The sequence below is a fragment of the Paroedura picta genome, chromosome 13 (assembly GCF_049243985.1).
Source record: "Paroedura picta isolate Pp20150507F chromosome 13, Ppicta_v3.0, whole genome shotgun sequence".
NCBI classification, from domain to species: Eukaryota; Metazoa; Chordata; class Lepidosauria; order Squamata; family Gekkonidae; genus Paroedura; species Paroedura picta.
In genome coordinates this window covers 12,920,699-12,939,508 of record NC_135381.1, presented here as the reverse complement: position 1 = coordinate 12,939,508, position 18,810 = coordinate 12,920,699, and the positions used below count along the sequence as shown (strand labels likewise).

General features: G+C 45.0%; 1 protein-coding gene across 2 annotated transcripts in view; it reads right to left on the bottom strand.

The window, feature by feature from the left end:
• The window catches only part of SRRM4 (serine/arginine repetitive matrix 4), a 126,707-nt gene that overhangs the window by 29,895 nt on the left and 78,002 nt on the right, over positions 1-18,810 (bottom strand). For both annotated transcript variants that reach the window (XM_077307771.1, XM_077307772.1), the window contains exons 2-6: positions 15,765-15,902; positions 5,162-5,245; positions 3,163-3,237; positions 2,261-2,287; positions 1,502-1,552 (exon numbers count right to left, since the gene is read on the bottom strand). In XM_077307771.1, the coding sequence (XP_077163886.1) occupies positions 1,502-1,552; positions 2,261-2,287; positions 3,163-3,237; positions 5,162-5,245; positions 15,765-15,902 (375 nt within the window). The remainder of the gene's footprint in view (positions 1-1,501; positions 1,553-2,260; positions 2,288-3,162; positions 3,238-5,161; positions 5,246-15,764; positions 15,903-18,810) is intronic.

Sequence of the window (18,810 nt, the reverse complement as noted above, 5' to 3'; positions counted from 1 at the left end):
TTCCTTTTGGCCAAACATGGTCATTTACATTGGCAGCTTTGTTTGGCATAGCAATCTCTCTCTGCGGTGGGCTGGCAGTCTCTACTTTCATTGCATAACCAGGACTCAAAGGGGTACATATTACTACCTTATTTTTGCCATGTGATCTACATGGTTGGGGTGGGAGAGTTGTTTTGTTGCATCAGTTTCCGTTGCATTTTTGTTGTGGTCTTTTAACTGAGTGAATTTCTAGGATCATTCTTTCTAGAGATAGCCCCTAGCTTGAACTTTTCAGTTAGCCTAATGGTGGAGGGCTTTCGGTAGCCTTATGGTGGCCAGCTGGAGGACCTTAGGATGGGGAAGAAGTTCCAGGGGAGGAGAAAACGGCATTTGAAATGGATGGTATTTTTCTAATACTTGCATTATTTACAAATATAGAAGCTGAGCATAGGTAGAAAAATAGAGGCACACCCCATATGCTATCAGATTCACAAAGAGAGAGAGAGAGAGAGAGAGAGAGAGAGAGAGAGAGAGAGAGAGAGAGAGAGAGAGAGAGAGATCCTGTCTTCTTACGTTTTCACTTGTGGAATCTAAACTGCTCTTTCCTTTATGTAGAAGCACAAATCTGCTCCTTCCCTTCAGCTGGCAGGGGTCTCCTTTTCCAAACGCTCATGGGGGCTTGGACAGAGCCACTTCCTAACAATCAAAGCCCATCTCCCAAATCTCTACAATTCTTTAAAAAGAAATAGGATTCTTTTTGTCATGGGTTGTGGTTTCCCTTAAGTATAGCACTGTAGTTCAAGCCCACCAACGATCAGCCTAACTAACTGACAATGTTACACTAAAGCAGTGTAACATCATATTCATAACTGTGGCAAGGATTCTCCATGCTGCTCACCTCACAAGTAAAAATGCAGAACCATGCGTATTGCCAAAGGAGATTCCACATGGGAGCTTCTATACCAGACTGTGGCTCTCCAGATGTCCATGGACTACAATTCCCAGGAGCCCCTCTAATGCATTCCCTTGCCTTGGTATTTATTTATAATTTATTTGCCACCCTCTCTCTGGGGACTCACGATCTAAAGAAGTGAACTGTATCTAACAACAGTTCGTACCCTTCCACAATTTTTTTTAGTCTTTAAGTTGCTACTGGACTCTTGCTGTTTTCAGCTCCAGCCTGACACTTCCTCATGACTGCTGTTTCCCCTGTGGGACCACTAGAGGGCTTTAAAAATAAGTCATAATTGCTATAGCGCTAGAGTGCTAGAGTGTTATAGCAATTTTAAACTTTTTACAGAAGTGCTGTCACTTTGCCACCATTGAGCCCAAAAGCAAATGACATCTCACACATCAAGCTAACATGGCGGGTTCCTTCCACTACTTTGCAGCGGTGTCATTCGCAAGATGGGAAAAGAAAACAAACATCAGTAGAACAGTCTAACAATTATGCTAGCCAATCCCCATGCATCCAAACAACAAGGGGCGCTGATGCATTCACACATGCCCCCTCCCCACTTACTGTTTCTTGTGTTTTCTTTCTTCCTTCCTTTTGCTTTTGGGGCTTGAGGAACTAAATAAAAAAGAGTCAATTAATTGGTAGGCTGCCATTCCACTCAATGAGCCTATTAAAGGTTAAGCTCTAATGCATCACTGTTGTGGGAGGATCACGAAGCTTGTTTGTGCACAATTGTCATTTGGGTCTATCAACACAACACACAATCTATTTTCAATATCCCTGTTTACCAAGCCTCTTTCCTAGTTCTTAGCTTTTTCCTAGTTCTTGGTAAATCACTGTCATCCCCCCCATCCCATTTTGGAACACACTTGTTAAATTGTGTAAAGTGCCAACGATGTTATTATTCAGCATTTCAGCCCCCTCTTATGAATCTCTAGAAGTTAAAATTAGGGTCAGTTCACAGGCTATACATTTCACAATGATGGTTGACACACCAGTCTAGGAGTTCCTACTTCAGGTGTCTAAATTTGCACAGGGAACATACAGTATTGGGCAGGGAGGCTTAAATACCCCTCATGCTGTATTCCTGATGTGAAATGCCCCAGGGAGTTGTTTCACTGATGGCCCTGTGAAATGAACTCTCAGGCACATGGGGGCCTAATTTGCATTGGGACCACAGCACACAGTAAGAGAGAGTTTAAGTTTTCCGTGTGTAGCCCCAGAGAGCCGCTATTTGCTCCCCTGGGGAAAAAAATTACTTGTGTTGATGGTAAGTTATCTCTATTTTGCTTAAGTAGCTACTCAAGCCTTCAGTGTCCTTACCTGTGTCTTCTCTTCTTTGAAGATAACCTGCAAGAGAATGGAAAATAAAAATGAACAGCAAACCAGGATGGGCATCACTGTATAAAGTCAACACACACACACAAAAAAACCCCACCAACAAATATTCTTGCCCATTATATGGAACTTCCACATAAGGAGCGAGAATTCTTGTGCCAATGGTTGGATGGACAAGGATTATAGCCTTTTCTGAGAAAAACAATGGACACGTGGCTTGACCACAAAGTGAAAATCAGTCCTCCCTTCTCCCACAAGAGCTGACAATTCAATATTCAGTATTGATTCTGGAATACTGGGGCTACAGGTAGCCTCTGAGTGCAAAGGGAAAATTTCAGAGTGATGCAGAAACTGCATTGAATGGGACCAACTTCCATGTAAATATATGCCAGGGTGCAACTTACTGTATTTTGCATACATTTCTCAGTACATTTATTGCAGTGTGAAACCCCAGTTTCTATTCTGCTTGCCATTGACTGCAGCAAAGGAATGTCTGACTAGGGCAAAGGTGTACTAATGTGAAAGGATCAGCAATAGGATCAGCAAGAAGTATCTTTCCTCCAAAGGAAACCGTCCCCCACTGCTTTCTAGACAGGGTCGGTGGATAAGACCCAGAGTTTCTGCCAGGAGTCAACTTTGATCTTTAAATTCAGAAGTAAGGACAGTTCCTTGCACTAGCAGGGGTAGTCAACCTGTGTTCCTCCAGATGTCCATGGACTACAATTCCCAGGATCCCCTGCCAGCATTTGCTGGCAGGGGATCCTGGGAATTGCAGTCCATGGACATCTGGAGGACCACAGGTTGACTACCCCTGCACTAAGGTAGTTTCTTTAGGAGCTGAAACAAAATCTGGAGCCACCCAGAATAAAGCGCCAGGATAGACATACCTGTGTCTTTTTCGTTTCTTTGAGTTCTTCTTTTTCTTCTTCTTCTTCACAGGGGAGGGGCTACAGGATGGAGATCTAGGGAGAAGTTATCAGGCAGGGTAATTTGTTTCTTCGTTGGCTGAAACATATTTCGTGTTTGGGGTGAAGTGCTGGGGAACTGGCTGCCTTTCTCTTTTTAGGTTGCAGCCAGACAGGAATTTCTCCCAAGCAAGTATTGAAGGACTATGCCTCTGCATTGAGGGAGCCAATGCTGTAATAGTAAAGGCCATTCTATTTTGGTTCAGGGGGTGGGGCTTAAAAATCAGTTTGGTCCTATTTGAGCACATTATTTATTTCTTTATTTTATTTCTGGCCTGCCACTCCCAGCCAAGCTGGCATGTGGCGGGTCACACATTCAAAACCCTCACAATAAAACCCCAATAAAATAAAATAATTCTTCCCTGGCAGTGAAAGTAAGGATGGGCTAGTCAGAGTCCTGTTCTCACAGAACAGTTCTCTCAGAGCTCTCTGAGCCCCACCTACCTCACAGGTTGTCTGTTGTGGGGAGAGGTAGGGAAGGCGATTCGATGTATGAGTCTCTACTGAACATTCACCAAACATTTGTCATCCTGTGCTATTTTAGTTCAGCATTTGGTATATGACTGTAATTGATAATGACATGTGCTAGCTTGATAGCATTTAATGATTACTATATAATAATATTATTATTAATAATATCATTTGTGTGTTACAAATATTGTGAGCTTTATTTTGTTGGAGCGGGGAGGGGAGTTGTCAGCCCAAAAAGCAGGACACAAATGTCATAAATTAGATATTTAATACTTGAAAGGTGACCTGCAATGGAATTTAGCATCTGGTTGATTCTGAAAGCTGGTGTGCAGCAGCATTTTGTATTTGACCCAGGTATCAGGTTTCAAATCTGAATGACTGCCAGAGACAATTAACAAATAAGTGCGAATAAATGTAATCCTAAACAGCATTAGGCCTGTCTAAGCCCATGGACGTCATTGGAATTAGAAGGGTACAGCTCTGCTTAGGATCACACAGCTAATGATTGCCATTACAAGAAAAAATCTGTGTGGAAAATTGCAAATGAAAAATTTGCCCTTTGATTCTTTACTGATGTAAATGGAAAAATCTGCCACCTACGCCCCTCAAAGAGCTCTGCGTTCCACCATCTCCAACCGGCTTGTGATCCCTGGCCCCAAGGAAGTCTGCTTGATCTCAACCAGGGCTAGAGCCTTCTCTGTCCTGACCCCCCACCTGGTGGAACGAGCTCCCAGAGGAGATCAGGGCCCTGACGGAACTAAAACAGTTCTGCAGGGCCTGCAGAAGGGAGCTCCTCCGCCAGGCATTTGGTTGAGGTCGACTGAAGCTAATCAACATCTACTGAGCCCCGAACCTCCCTCCCTTAAACCCATGTGACCAACCATGGGCCTGTTAGATGGTTCACTATGTTAGAATGTTATTTTCTCTGCCTCTTGTGGCGCAGGGTGGTAAGGCAGCCGACATGCTGTCTGAAGCTCTGACCATGAGGCTGGGAGTTCAATCCCAGCAGCCGGCTCAAGGTCTACTCAGCCTTCCATCCTTCCGAAGTCGGTAAAATGAGTACCCAGCTTGCTGGGGGGTTAACAGTAATGACTGGGGAAGGCACTGGCAAACCACCCCGTATTGAGTCTGCCGTGAAAACGCTAGAGGGCGTCACCCCAAGGGTCAGATATGACTCGGTGCTTGCACAGGGGATACCTTTACCTTTACCTTTTATTATTATTACTGTTACCTTTCATTCATTATAATCGGTAATTTTGATGTATTGTTCTGCTACATTCTATGTGAACCGCCCTGACACTTAGGGAAGGGCGATATACCAGTGTAATCATAAAAATAAACAAACGAATAAAATTAAATAAAAATCTAGCACTTTCTCAACAGGAAATGCAATTATTTCCACCCCAAAAAGTTTCTCTCTCTGCCTGGAATGAGAGCAAAGCAAACTTACCTCCTCCTCTTCTTCCTTGTCGATTTCTTCTTCTTTTTCTTCCCCCTGGCGGGAGGTGGTGTAAACTCCTCATCACAGGTGGGGCTTTGGGAAACAGAGAGAAGGGGGGGGGGGAAGATCAGACCCCAAATTTGCCAGGTGTCAATCATACCTGTTTGTCAGTTTCCCTGACAGTGCTGATCCCTGAAGTGTGGCGTTCTGTGAGGGATGGTGTTTTGTAGCAGATCTGCAACGCAGAGTGAATGTTTAATTGTCAGGTTGTGGATAATTTGGTCATGCCTGAAATTAACTATCTCCTCTAAGGATTTAATGCAGATGTAATGGGAGAGTTGCTGTGTGTTAAGTCAGTCGGCGCTGAATTATTTAAGGCTTATTTATTGAGGTTAAGCACTCCATAATAGATTTATACATTCGGCCTCCTTTCGTAAATATGTTTTAAAATAAATTCATCAGCAATTAATTTGCATAGGGATGATGGCTGGAAGTCCAGGCACCCGCTTGACATCTTGTTAAAAGAGAGTTAATGTATATTAAACAGCAGTCGCTTATTCGAGACTGAATCACGTGACACTTCATGAGGGCGGCATTTGAGGGCGGGAGAAGAAAGACCCCAGACTCATGATAACTTCATTTATTTATTAGAGCATTGACCCGTCTTATCCAAAAGGCATTCGGTTTGAAAGCAAAATCACCAACTGCTCAGAGGGGCATGCTGGATCTCATGGAAGAGTTCATTTTGTCCAGTATCCTGTTTTCCACCTGTGCCAACAGGATCCTTCCAGGAAATCCACAAGCAGAACATCAAATCAATGGCCTTCCTTTCTGATATGTACCCAGTGTCTTTGTTTGAGGCCCCCAGATTGACCCTTTATGTAATTATGGACTAGAAGCAGAAAATGGCACTTACTGTTAGGGGATTTGTAGTGAATGGGGTGACCAAGGCTAGCCTGATAACCCTACTGGGTCACCGTAAGTCTATTGTGACTTTACAGCTAGCGAGCGAGCAAGCAAATGTTTGTGGGTGGGGGATTAACTGCTTTGATATTTATGTATTTATTTGAAAATATTCACTCTGCATCATTCTTAGACAAATGGTTCCCAAGGGGGTTTCCAAGTTTTAAAACAATAGAAACACTCATACACTAAACAAATTATATAATCTTGGAACAAGAGTGGAAAATATCATTTTCAACTTCCTAAAATGATAAAAACCAGAGTCGATAAGCGCATAAATCATAACATCTAAGGGTGGAAACATCTAATCCGAGCAGCAAAAGGGACCCTCATACAGATCAGAGAGAAGGCTGATTCTCAAAAGTAGCCACTTCTTAAACTAGATGACCTACTCCCCCAGGACAGAAGCTGCAGGGACCTCCAGGATCAAGGGGCCACCACTGAAAAGACCATGATTCCACTGACCACCTCTCTCATCTCTGAACTCAGAGGCACCGTCAGCAGAGCATCTACAAAAGATCTCAATTGAAGGGCTGGATCCTAGGGGAGTGGTTGGCCCCTTTAAATAGACAGATCCAAGGCTCTTTAGCGACAACAAGAGTAAGAACCAATACCACCAGCTGTGCCTGGAAGCAAACCGGCAGCTAACCGCTCACCGACCAGGCCGGAAGGATGCAAAATGGAACAAGGAACAATGAAGGTTTTGTTGCTGGGAGCTGGAGCTGGCTGAGAGGGCCTCGAGGGGGGATTTAAAGTGGTGTCATGGAGGGAGGCTTTCCTCTCCAGTCGGTGGTTCTCAATTCAGGCAAATATCGTAGCTCTCTTATGGGAGATCACATCCCATTATCCTTGAAAGGACTCTTCCTGCTTTTATGGTTTCCCCTTGAGGGTTTCAAAGATTCCACGGAAGATTCGTTAAGAGATGCACGGGGGCTCTCCGCTGCCTTTCCGGACGTACCTTTCCGTCTGCATTAAGAGACAAGGGCCATCTTTGCCAGGAACCCCGCTGTCTTCCTTTAAATCAGGCAGTATTTTCAGAGCCTTGTGTTATCAGCACAAATGCATTTGCTCCAGCAATGAACAAAGTTAATTTCCAGGAATAAGGTGCCTCCCCCCCCCCCCCATGTTTTCTCTTCCTTTACTTTCTGGTGACATCTCCTACATCACTTTGGGGGTTTCAGAGCAGAGACATAGCCAGCAAGACCCAGCATCCCCCCCCCCCAATTCCCTGCCTCGACACAAAAATAATCCGCCTAACCTACCTGTTTCATAGATCTACGTGAATAAATGAAGTTGCCATATATTGAGTCAGACAATTCATCGAGCTTGTGGTCTGCTCTGATTGGCGACAGGTCTCCAGGGTCTCTGGCTGAGAAAGGTCATTTCTAATATCTGCTGTCTGAGACCGTTTAAATAGCAGGAGATGCCAGGGACTGAACCTTGGACCTCTGGCATGTAAAGTATGGGCTCTTCCGCTGAGCCCGGCCCCCCTTCATGCCTTCCCTGGAAGCAAAAGAATCTTTGATTCGCCCAATTGACATATCAAGCTTTCATCAAAACTCTGCAGCATGAAAAGTTTGGATGAATTCAGCAGCTAACTTCTAGCTTCTGTGTTACTTTATAAATGGCTTGAACAATAATTGCGCCACGGTTGCTTTTGGAGTAGTTTCTTGAGGACCAGTATGGTCACCTGCAATGTTTAGTTACTATGACAACACGGCACTAAACCAGAGCATGGTGAGTTTTGGGGGTGGGCTCTATGAGGGTCCTCAGTTTCTCAAGAGGCTTATTAAGATTTCTAATTCATATACCATGATATGCTACTGGATCCATGCTGCATCTGTGATTTTCTTTCTCTGGAATTTGCTAGGAAGGCACATTGTAGAATTACCATCCAAAATACGTGTTCTCAACCAGGGCGCAAGGTTATTTATAAAGAGACCTTTACATCAGTGGTCCCCAACCTTTTTATCACCGGGGACCACTCAACGCCTTTTACTGAGGCCCGGTGGGGGGGGGGTAGTTTACTCCTCTACTCTCAACCACTGCCCTAGCGCTCTCTGATCGCTATGGTAATGTTTAAACATCCCTTCAAAATAAGATGCAGACACGCCACAACAATGAACATAAGGAACATTTTATTTTCATGGAAATTTTAACATGACAATGACAAATCAATGGGAACCCTGAGCTTATTTCTCTGCAACGAGAGAGTCCCATCTGGGAATGATGGGAGACAATGACACCCAAAGTGTGTTGTAAAGGGCCGGGGGGGGATGAAGTAAAGGGCCGGGGGGGGGGGAGAAGGCATCCTTCGGAGCCCACCTCCAATTAGTCAAAGGACCACATGTGGTCCGTTGCCCACAGGTTGGGGATCGCTACTTTACATTACATCTATGCCCTGAGGCACCCTTATTGATTTTAACAATTTCAGCGGGGTCCGACTTTATGAAATTATTGTTGATTAGTTCTGAGTCAGAAGAGAAAGGATGGGTAACAAATATATAATAAATAGATACATAATTATAACATCTGGAGCCATTGGGTAATGCGTAATTTGTATGTTTGACCACCGAAGGCCGTTTTGCTGAAATGCCAATGGTCAGGGTTGCACATGGTCCTCATTTGAGAAGACTGAATAATTTCATTCTGTTTTGAAGCTATCATTTGGGTTTATAACTGGTTTTGAATCATTTTTCTGTATAACATTGTGGAGAATTTTAATTTTAATAATTTGGCCTTTATATTGTGATTTCTTGAACTTAAAGGTAAAAGGTAAAGGTATCCCCTGTGCAAGCACCGGGTCATGTCTGACCCTTGGGGTGACGCCCTCTAGCGTTTTCATGGCAGACTCAATACGGGGTGGTTTGCCAGTGCCTTCCCCAGTCATTACTGTCCCCCCCCCCAGCAAGCTGGGTACTCATTTTACCAACCTCAGAAGGATGGAAGGCTGAGTCAAGCTTGAGCCGGCTGCTGGGATTGAACTCCCAGCCTCATGGGCAGAGCTTTCAGACTGCATGTCGGCTGCCTTACCACTCTGCGCCACAACTTAGGGGTTCTTAATTCATGTTTTTGGGTTAAGTTTTTTCTCTCTCTCCCTTCTTCTTGAATTGTCAGATCATTTCTATGGTAGCTTTCCCCCTCAGACTCTATGCAGCTAAGAAGGCAGCAAGCAGGTCGCAATGACAAATTATCATCGTTCAGTTAACAACATTAAAATGCAAATGTATTTAACATCAGTCATAATTTTAAAACAGACAAAAGAATTAAAAACGTGCGGGAATAACAAACACATAGGAGCAGGATGAACAAACTCATATGCATATGTGTGCTTTAAGTGCCCCCAAGTAACTTCTGACTCTTGCTGACCCTATGAATTAATCTTCCAAAATGTCATATCATTAACATCCTTGCTCAGTTCTTGCAAACTGATGTCCATGGTTTCCTTGATTGAGATAACCCATTTCTTGTTGGGTTTTTCTTCTTTTGCTGCTGTCAACTCTTCCTAGCATTATTGTCTTTTCCAATGAGCCTTCTCATAATCTGACCACAGTACAGTAATCTAGGGGTGGTCAGACTGTGGTATAATGGTTAAAATCAGTGGAACCTAATCTGGAGAACCAGGTTTGATACCCGACTCCTCCACATGCAGCCAGCTGGGTGACCTTGGGCTAGTCACAGTTATTTTAGAGCTGTTCTCATAGAACAGTTCTAGTGGAGCTCTCTCAGCCCCACCTACCCAACAGGATCTCTGTTGTGGGGAGAGGAAGAGAAGGGTGTTTGTAAGCCGCTTTGGGACTCCTCCATGTAGAAGAAGAAGAAGAAGAAGAAGAAGGAAGAAGAAGGAAGGAGAAGAAGAAGAGTTGGTTCTTATATGCTGCTTTTCTCTACCTGAAGGAGTCTCAAAGCATCCTACAGTTGCCTTCCCTTTCCTCTCCCCACAACAGACACCCTGTGGGGTGGGTGAGGCTGAGAGAACCCTGATACTACTGCTCAGTCAGAACAGTTTTATCAGTGCTATGGCGAGCCCAAGGTCACCCAGCTGGCTGCATGCGGGGGAGTTCAGAATCGAACCCAGCTTTGCCAGATTCTGCACTCCTAACCACTACACCAAACTGGCTTTCATGTAGTGAAAAGAAAGTATAAAAAGCAAACTCTTCTTTTAACATACAAAACTATCTTTTCTCAAATACCTAGGAAATCCTCCAAGCATGTCAAAACCTCCTACCTGGTCCTTAGGTGGCCTGGTTTTGATTTTGCAATTGGCATGAACTACTCAGTTCCCTATTAATATCTAATAGATGTAGTGATAAACAAATGCGCACAAAACGGCTAATACCCTTGGCTTTCTTTGGAGCTGCTTTGACATGAAGCCTGGATATCATTTTCAAGAGACAACTTCTTTGCCTTTGATGTCTCCTCCAGCTGATCTAACTTTAATTGTTTCTCCCTGATTGTAATCAAAGTCTAATTAAAAATGCGCTTTAGATCACTGCACTGGCTGGAAATCGGGATATGTCGCCCACTAGCTTGCTTTCCTCTTCTCTGGCAGCTGTTTGCAGCAGAGCAATATACTTTAATTCCAGGGACAGTGTAGCAAATGAGGTCCTTTAAATAACTATTTGTTTCGCTCCTGACTACAGTTCTCCCCTTTGAATCATCAAAGAGGAAAGACTGGGAAGATCAATCACAGAAGGAAGGTTTGAGAATTGGAAGGTGTGGAGAACCGGCTTGGGTTTTCTCCCATGGTAATTTATATCGAGCGGTTCGGGTCCCCTCTATCAATCCTGTTTATCTTACCCTTCCTCCAAGGAGCTCAGAGCAGCACTCATGGTTGTCCTCTCCATTTTACCTTCACAACAACCTTACAGGGCGGATTAGGGCAACAGGGAGTCAATGAGCTGTCTCAATTAGCTATAGGCTCTGGAAATGAGGGATAATAATGCCTTTCAAACTCTTCTATTTATCCGGAACATCCTGACTCCCAATTTTTGGTACATAAAGGATTGCTATTGAGATATGGAATGTATGGTATAGCCCAATCTTGTTAGATCTTAGAGCTAAGGTCCTGGATGGGAGACCACCAAGGAAGGCTTTGTAGAGGAAGGCAATGACAGACAGCTTCTGTTTCTCATTTGCTAGAAAGGCAGGGTGCTGTAGTAGTGGCAGACTCTCATATGGAGACCTGGGCCTGATTCCATGCTCCTCCACATGCCATCAGCTGGGTGACCTTGGGCCACTCACAGTTCTCTCAGAACTCTCTCAGCCCCACCTAGTTCATAAGATGCTTGTTTTTTTTGGGGGGGGGGGGCGGAAGGAAGACAATTGTAAACCACTTTGAGACTCCTTAAGGTAGAGAAAAGTGGGTTATAAAAACCTACTCCTTCTTGCCTTGAAAGCCCTATGGGGTTGCTATAAATCAGATGCAACTTGACGGCACTTCAGCACTTTACACACACTTTACCTGCACTTTACCTGCACTTTACACACACCTTGCACACACTTTACCTGCACACATGCACAAACACAAGCAGATTGCCCTCCCTATTTCAACTTTTGTGAGTGTCTTTCAAAGCCAATAATCTCTTTGATATTGTCATTTTAAAAGTTTCTGGTTCCTCCCAGAGGACTTTCTATATTAAATCCACTATGGGGACAAACGATTCTTAGAAAGCAGCGATCTACTGCAGAACATACCAAACCAGACCTCCATTTACTGCTCTGGCTCCTGGTTTATTTCAAAGTCTAATTCAAACTTATTGGTTTTGAATTTTGCAGCCCCATGGCTTGGGTCCAAAGAATCGGAGGTTTTGTTCCCAAACGCAAAACTCCCTGGGTTCTAAATTCAGCTGAGAAGCTTTGGTAACAGTGACCTGCATTATCTGAGCTACTGTTGGCAGGGATTCATGAGAGTGCCTTCAAGGCTGCTTTCTCCAAGCTGTGAAACTCCCTCCAGAAGGAGGTGTGATTGGCACCATTCATGCAAGCTTTCGGACCTAATTTGAAAACATGCTTATTCCACAAGTCCTTTGAATGAATTTGATTGTCAGTGCCTTGGGGTCTGAACGTTGTCTTTTTCTGATTTAGTTTCCACTGCTTATTGTATCTGAGACTTTTATTAAGTGATACCCGCCTTGGGTATGCTCTGAGCATGAAGGTAGCGTGTGAATTATAACTAAATAAAAAATAATCCAATCCAAAGCGCCAGAATGCCAATGCGTGTGTCTGAGCACTATTGTACAGAATGCTGCTTTATGCTCTTCAGCTGGTGAGGTTTACTTGCATGTAATTCTAGGTAAACTGCAGGATCTTATGATATTCTTAACCCTCCCCCTCCCAATAAAGTTTTCATCTGCTTTGGAACCATGTGCCCTACTGTGAATCATGAGATTAAAGTCTGGTAAGGATTCTGCCCCCCACCCGCCAAAACTCTAGAAAAACTAGAAAGGGGTAGCTAGTAGCCACACTGGTCCAAAGCCACAACCCAAAGTCATGCATTATCTGTTATTAAGACCCACACAAACTGGCACAAAATAATATGCACATTTTTGATCTGTAGAATTCTTCATCAAGCTGGAACAGAGTTCTGCAGACACTGAAAACATACACATGCATTTTTGTCAGTTTGGTTGCCTTTAATAAAGGGCATTCCACGTCTTCTTTTTGGATCTAGAAAAACCAGCTTTAGGGTACAATAGAATGGTAAAGACCTATATTAGGAGATGCAACGGTCACCTCTAGGCTGAATTACTGCAACTTGCTCTGCAGGGGCCTACCCTTATCCCTGCTCTGGAAACTACAGTTGGTACAAAATGCTGCTGCCGTGTTCTCACCCAAAACTGTGGAGAGCCCACATCACCCCATCCTCCTGCAGCTACACTGGCTACCAATCGAATACTGGATCAGGATTAAGACGTTGACACTCACCTTCAAGGCCATATGCAGTCAGGGTCCTGCATACCTTAAGGACCATCTACTTGCCTATACCATAAGAGCATCATGCTTTATCCACTCCAACAATCTGGTAATCCCTGGCCCAAAAGAATTCCGCCTGACCTCAACCGAAACCAGGGCCTTTTTATCCGTGGCCCCTACCGGTTAAAACGAGCACCCCAATGAGATCAAGGTCCTGTCAGAATGCAAATTGTTCAGTGGGGCCTGCCAGACAGAGCTCTTCCGCCAGGCTTTTGGGTGAGGCCAGCAATGGGGCCTTCCTACAGCCTGACCCCATTGCAGGCAACTCTGACACCCAGCCTGTCCCTCGCCTAAGGCTTCTGTGAACTGTTTTTTGGCTCTGACTGGTGTCGACTGCTTATGACTGTTTGTGTTTTTCATTTTCAAATTGCTGCAAATGTGGCAATGTATTCTCTTGTTCCCACTGTTCTATGTACACTGCTCTGAGATGTCATAGTGAGGGGCTGTATATAAGTGGAATGAATGAATGAATGAATGGATGGATGGATGGATGGATGGATGGATGGATGGATGGATGGATGGATGGATGGATGAACGAACAAAGAAAATTTTGCTATGCATATTAGATATACTTTATAGAACGAACAAAACACAACTTCCTTTTAAAATCCCCATGGATTTACACGGGTGAAAGCCAAAACTTATTTATTTATAATTAAATTTCTATACCATCCCTCCCGATATTTACCTGCTCGGCACGGTTTGCATAATTTAAACACATAATAATTTAAAAAATAGAGTTAAAATAGTTAAAATTACATCAAACCCGTGTCTGCTAAAAACCTTGATTTTTAAGAAGAAGAAGAAGAAGAGTTGGTTCTTATATGCTGCTTTTCTCTACCCGAAGGAATCACAAACTCTTTACAGAGTTACAGTCGCCTTACAGTTGCCTTCCCTTTCCTCTCCCCACAACAGACACCCTGTGAGGTGGGTGAGGCTGACAGAGCCCTGATATCACTGCTCAGGCTGCATGTGGAGGAGGAGTGGGGAATCAAACCTAGCTCGCCAGATTAGAAGTCCACACTCCTAACCTCTACACCAAACTGGCTCTCCTCCCATCGTACAGGGGTGGGTTGTTCTTATGCATTATCTTCACTTGCTGGTGAGAACTACATTTTAACTACCACCACCTACTGTAACAGAGAGACCGGCATTTCTGGATAAAGCGTTTTAAAAATAACAGCCAATCTGAAATCCTGCAACATTCAGGAGCTATGGGGAACCTAGGTCTCTCCCTGGTTGCAGATTCACGTATATGAAGTCCTTTCCAAAAATACATTAACTGAGCAATTAGATAGTCTCCTGGGTAAGATGTGGGTGCAAATGGGTACCTTTTAAGCAAAATGCTTATTAAATTAAAATGTTAAATGAAAGAAACTGCAGAAAACATCGTGTTTGAAAGGTAGCAACAAGAAAGGTTTATGCAAGCAGATGAATTTCTATTGCTAGGACTCACCCCCAGCCTTATTAATTCTCAAAGCCTTTTATTCAGGTCATTTCAAAAGGTACAAGGTGGCTCTGATCAAGCAGGGCTTTTAATTAGGCTGATTTTATTCATGCAAGCAAAAGGAGAAATAGATGGCTGTTTTGCTGATTGATCATTGTGTTCTTAATGTAGCATTGTTTTTTGGGGTTTGTAACTTGTTTCAGCCTGCCTAGAGGGTCCATGTTTTGGAATGAGAGGCCAGGATATATTTATTATTATTATTATATTATAGACTGGTTTCTCAGTGGAACAGGCTTCCTCCGTAGGTGGTGGGTTCTCCATCTTTGGAAATTTTTAAACAGAGGCTGGAGAGCCATCTGACGGAGAGGCTGATTCTGTGAAGGTTCAAGGGGGTGGCAGGTTACAGTGGATGAGCGATAGGGTTGTGAGTGTCCTGCATAGTGCAGGGGGTTGGACTAGATCAGTGGTCCCCAACCTTTTTATCACTGGGGACCGGTCAACATGTGACAATTTTACTGAGGCCTGGGTGGGGGATAGTCTTTTGCCGAGGGACATCACCACTGCCTGAGCCCCTGCTCCGCTTGCTTTCCCACTGGTGCCCCTGACTTCCCGCTGCCCGCTGGGGGGCGTTGCCAGCAGTAGCTCCACAGTGCCACACTGAGGAGGGGAGCCCCAGCCATGGTGGCCACTGGAGAGCACCAGTGAGCTGGTAGTAGAGTGGCAGGGCAGTCCCCGAGGCAGCAGTTGGAGTGGAGGATGAGGAGGAGCTGCGGCCCGGTACCGACTGATCCACGGACCGGTCCTGGTCCCCGGAACGGGGGTTGAGGACCACTGGACTAGATGACCCAGGAGGTCCCTTCCAACTCTATGATTACTGATCTCATGCTTTTCTTCACACACTCAAGAGTGGGTTGAAGGCCAGACTAGGATGGAAAAGACCCGAGTTCAAAATCCAGAGGCCATCAGGGGGTCCACCAATGAGGCCGGGGCTCCAGAAGCCCTCCCACGGTTGCCCCGCAAACATCAAAAATACAGAGCATCAATGCTTCAGACATAGCGTTCTACCTATGTATGGTGGCTAAGCCATAGAATCATAGAATCATAGAGTTGGAAGGGGCCATACAGGCCATCTAGTCCAACCCCCTGCTCAACGCAGGATCAACCCAAAGCATCCTAAAGCAATTCATGGACTTCTGCTCCACATTTTTATCCATATGATTGTCTTACCTGTGTGATTTGTACCTGGCTGGCTCCCGGCTGTCTTTCAGTCTCACGCAGCCATTGGTTCTGCTGCTGTCTTCAGCTAGGAGTGGCGCCAATGGCCGTTTGTCATCTGGAAGTGGAAAACTACTTGGTGCCTCGCAACTGAAACAGAAAAGCAAAGGTGTTTTCCTGTAAAACATTTTCAGTAAAACTTGACCATCTAGGCAGGCAATGGTAAGCTCCCTAGGACTCCACGGACATATGAAAGACCATCTGGAGCCAATGGAAAAGGAACAGGCCACCTTACGGTAGCCATGACACACTTTGAGTTAGAGTTAGAACTGCATAGGGGGTGTGTTACGAACAAAGCATATAAACTGAGATCAGTTTTATGTTCTTCCCGGGGACTGAAATGCAGGGAGGCTCCGGAGGATTCACGTCGAGAAGCCCAGCTGCCTGAATTTTATTTCTCAGAATTCCCTGGGAAGAAGGTACTGATTTGTTAACCAGTCCCAGACATACGTTACCACGTAATTTAGGGCTGCCTCTAAATTGGGTACCATTAAAAGACAATAGATGTTTTGAGTATAGCTGTAAAAAAAAAGGTTTGGTAAATATGGTCCCCTCCTCAGGGGAAAAAGTACTTTATTATTTCCCCAACATACCGTCTTATTTATTTCAAACCATAGAATCACAGAATCATGGAGTTGGAAGGGGACATAAAGGCCATCTAGTCCAACCCCGTGCTTAGTGCAGGATCAACCTAAAGCATCCAGGATAAGAATCTGCCCAGCCACTTCTTGAAGACTGCCAGGGAGGGGGAGCTCATCACCCCCTTAGGCAGGTGATTCCACTGCTATGACTGGGAATCCCCACCCCTCCATCTAGCTGGTTTCATTCTCCACATAGTTTAAAGCCATGACTGCGGGTCCTCTCCTCCGCTGCCAACAGGAACCGCTCCCTGCCTTCCTCCAAGTGACAACCTTTTAAATACTTAAAGAGAGCAATTATGTCTCCTCTCAGCCTCCTCTTCTCCAGGCTGAACATTCCCAAGTCCCTCCGCCTTTCCATAAAAGGCTTGGTCCCTAGCCCCCGGAAGCATTACTTATTTATATAAAACATACCACTTTTCTGTTGTGCAGCCACAGCATTTTCCAGATGTGCAGGTAATACAATGCACATGAAAACCAGCAACAATGGATTCGAATAACCTGCACGACAGCAGGTCAATGCTCTTTGGATGCCCTTATAATTGGACCACATGGTTCAATTTTTTTGCAACTTGCGGGTTCTTTTGAGGAGAGGCTCCCACAGTGGCAGCAAGTTTGGTGCCTCTACATCAACCCTCCCCCCCATCCTGGAAAAGACAGAAAAGGGAAAATCCCTATGGACTCAAAACCAATGGTGCTGAATGGATGTGACTATATCCAAATCTATTCAGCTGAATCAAAAGTACACTATAGGTGATTCAGATTAATCGATTCAGTGGGAATCGATCTACTGTGAGTAAAAGACTATTATTTGCCCTCAGTGGAGCTCCTCTATTATTGCATGCAACGTCTCTGGGCCTGCCTCCTGACTAGAAACAGGGAAGGCCAGAACAATGACTCATGCAGAGATGCAACTGGTGATCTCTGAGGAAGGATAATTTTGCTGCGTCTTTGCATCAGGTGTGACTGATCCAGTCATGCAGAGAGAGAACAGAACTACTCAACAGCAGAAGGAAAGCTAGGGCAGGAGATCACGCAGAGGCACAGCAATCAGTAGGGATGCCAGCTTCCAGGTCAGACCTGGGGATCCTCTGGAATTACAGCTCATCTCCAGACTAGAAGAAGAAGAAGAGTTGGTTCTTATATGCTGCTTTTCTCTACCCGAAGGAAGCTCAAAGCAGCTTACAGTCGCCTTCCCTTTCCTGCAGAAGAGCTTTATCAGTGCTGTGGCGAGTCCAAGGTGACCCAGGTGGCTGCATGTAGGGGAGAGGGGAATTAAACCCAGATTGCCGGATTAGAAGTCCGGGCTCCTAACCACTACAGTCAACCGCTCTCTCTACGGAGAGTGGTTTCCCCCAGGAGAAAATAGATGCTTTGAAGGACAGGCTCTAGGGCACCATACCTCACTGGGATCCCTGTCTTCCCCATGCCCCATCCACAAACCTCCAAGATTTGGCAACCTTTTCCCATCTCCCACCCGAGCCAGGTGGACCTGGGAAGCCTGAGAAGCAGCCCTCCCCTGTGGGAAGGTGCAACACGAGGGTTTAATTATTGCATCCGACTCCTTCTCGTGGTGGACGGGCAGCTCTCCTGAGGCAAATTGGGAATTACTCGTTTAAGGCACTGTAAATCAGCCAATCTCCTCTGTATTTTATAAGTCCCAGTAAAACGATACGGTAGAAACAAGGTTCATGGGTTATTTATTCATCTGAAGGATTCATGAGGCCACTAAAGAAAAGTATCCTATGGGAAAGTGCTCTTTAACTTAGCATCTCCCCCCCAATTCTAAAGTCCAGAATTACACAAACAAGCTTCTTGGAGAAGAAAGGGGGGAGAAAGCTATGGAGGTTTTATATCTGTCATATAAAAGAGCTGAGGGCCCTGGGGGAGCTTCCAGCATTCAGCCTGTAAGACGGAGCTCTTTCGCCGGGTCTACTGTTGAGGCCAGGAAGATCTGAGTATATGAGGATGTAGAACCAGAGACTAGCAATGTCTCCACCAGCCAACTGTCACATTGCATGGTGAACCGGCACATGGGGACCCTTAGTGTAGCGGTTAGGAGTGCGGACTTCTAATCTGGTGAGTTAGGTTTGATTCCCCGCTCCCCCACATGCAGCCAGCTGGGTGACCTTGGGCTCACCATGGCACTGATAAAGCTGTTCTGACCGAGCAGTGATATCAGGGCTCTCTCAGCCTCACCTACCTCTCTGGAGTCCATTACATTTAATTTGACAGCATTGTAGGCGTGGCATGATGTCACATCCAGTGGGAGTGTCTGGATGATGTCACTTCTGGTGACATGTGACTTCTGGGGGCATGGCAGGGAGGCGTGGCCTGCTGATGTCACTTCTGGGGTTTCT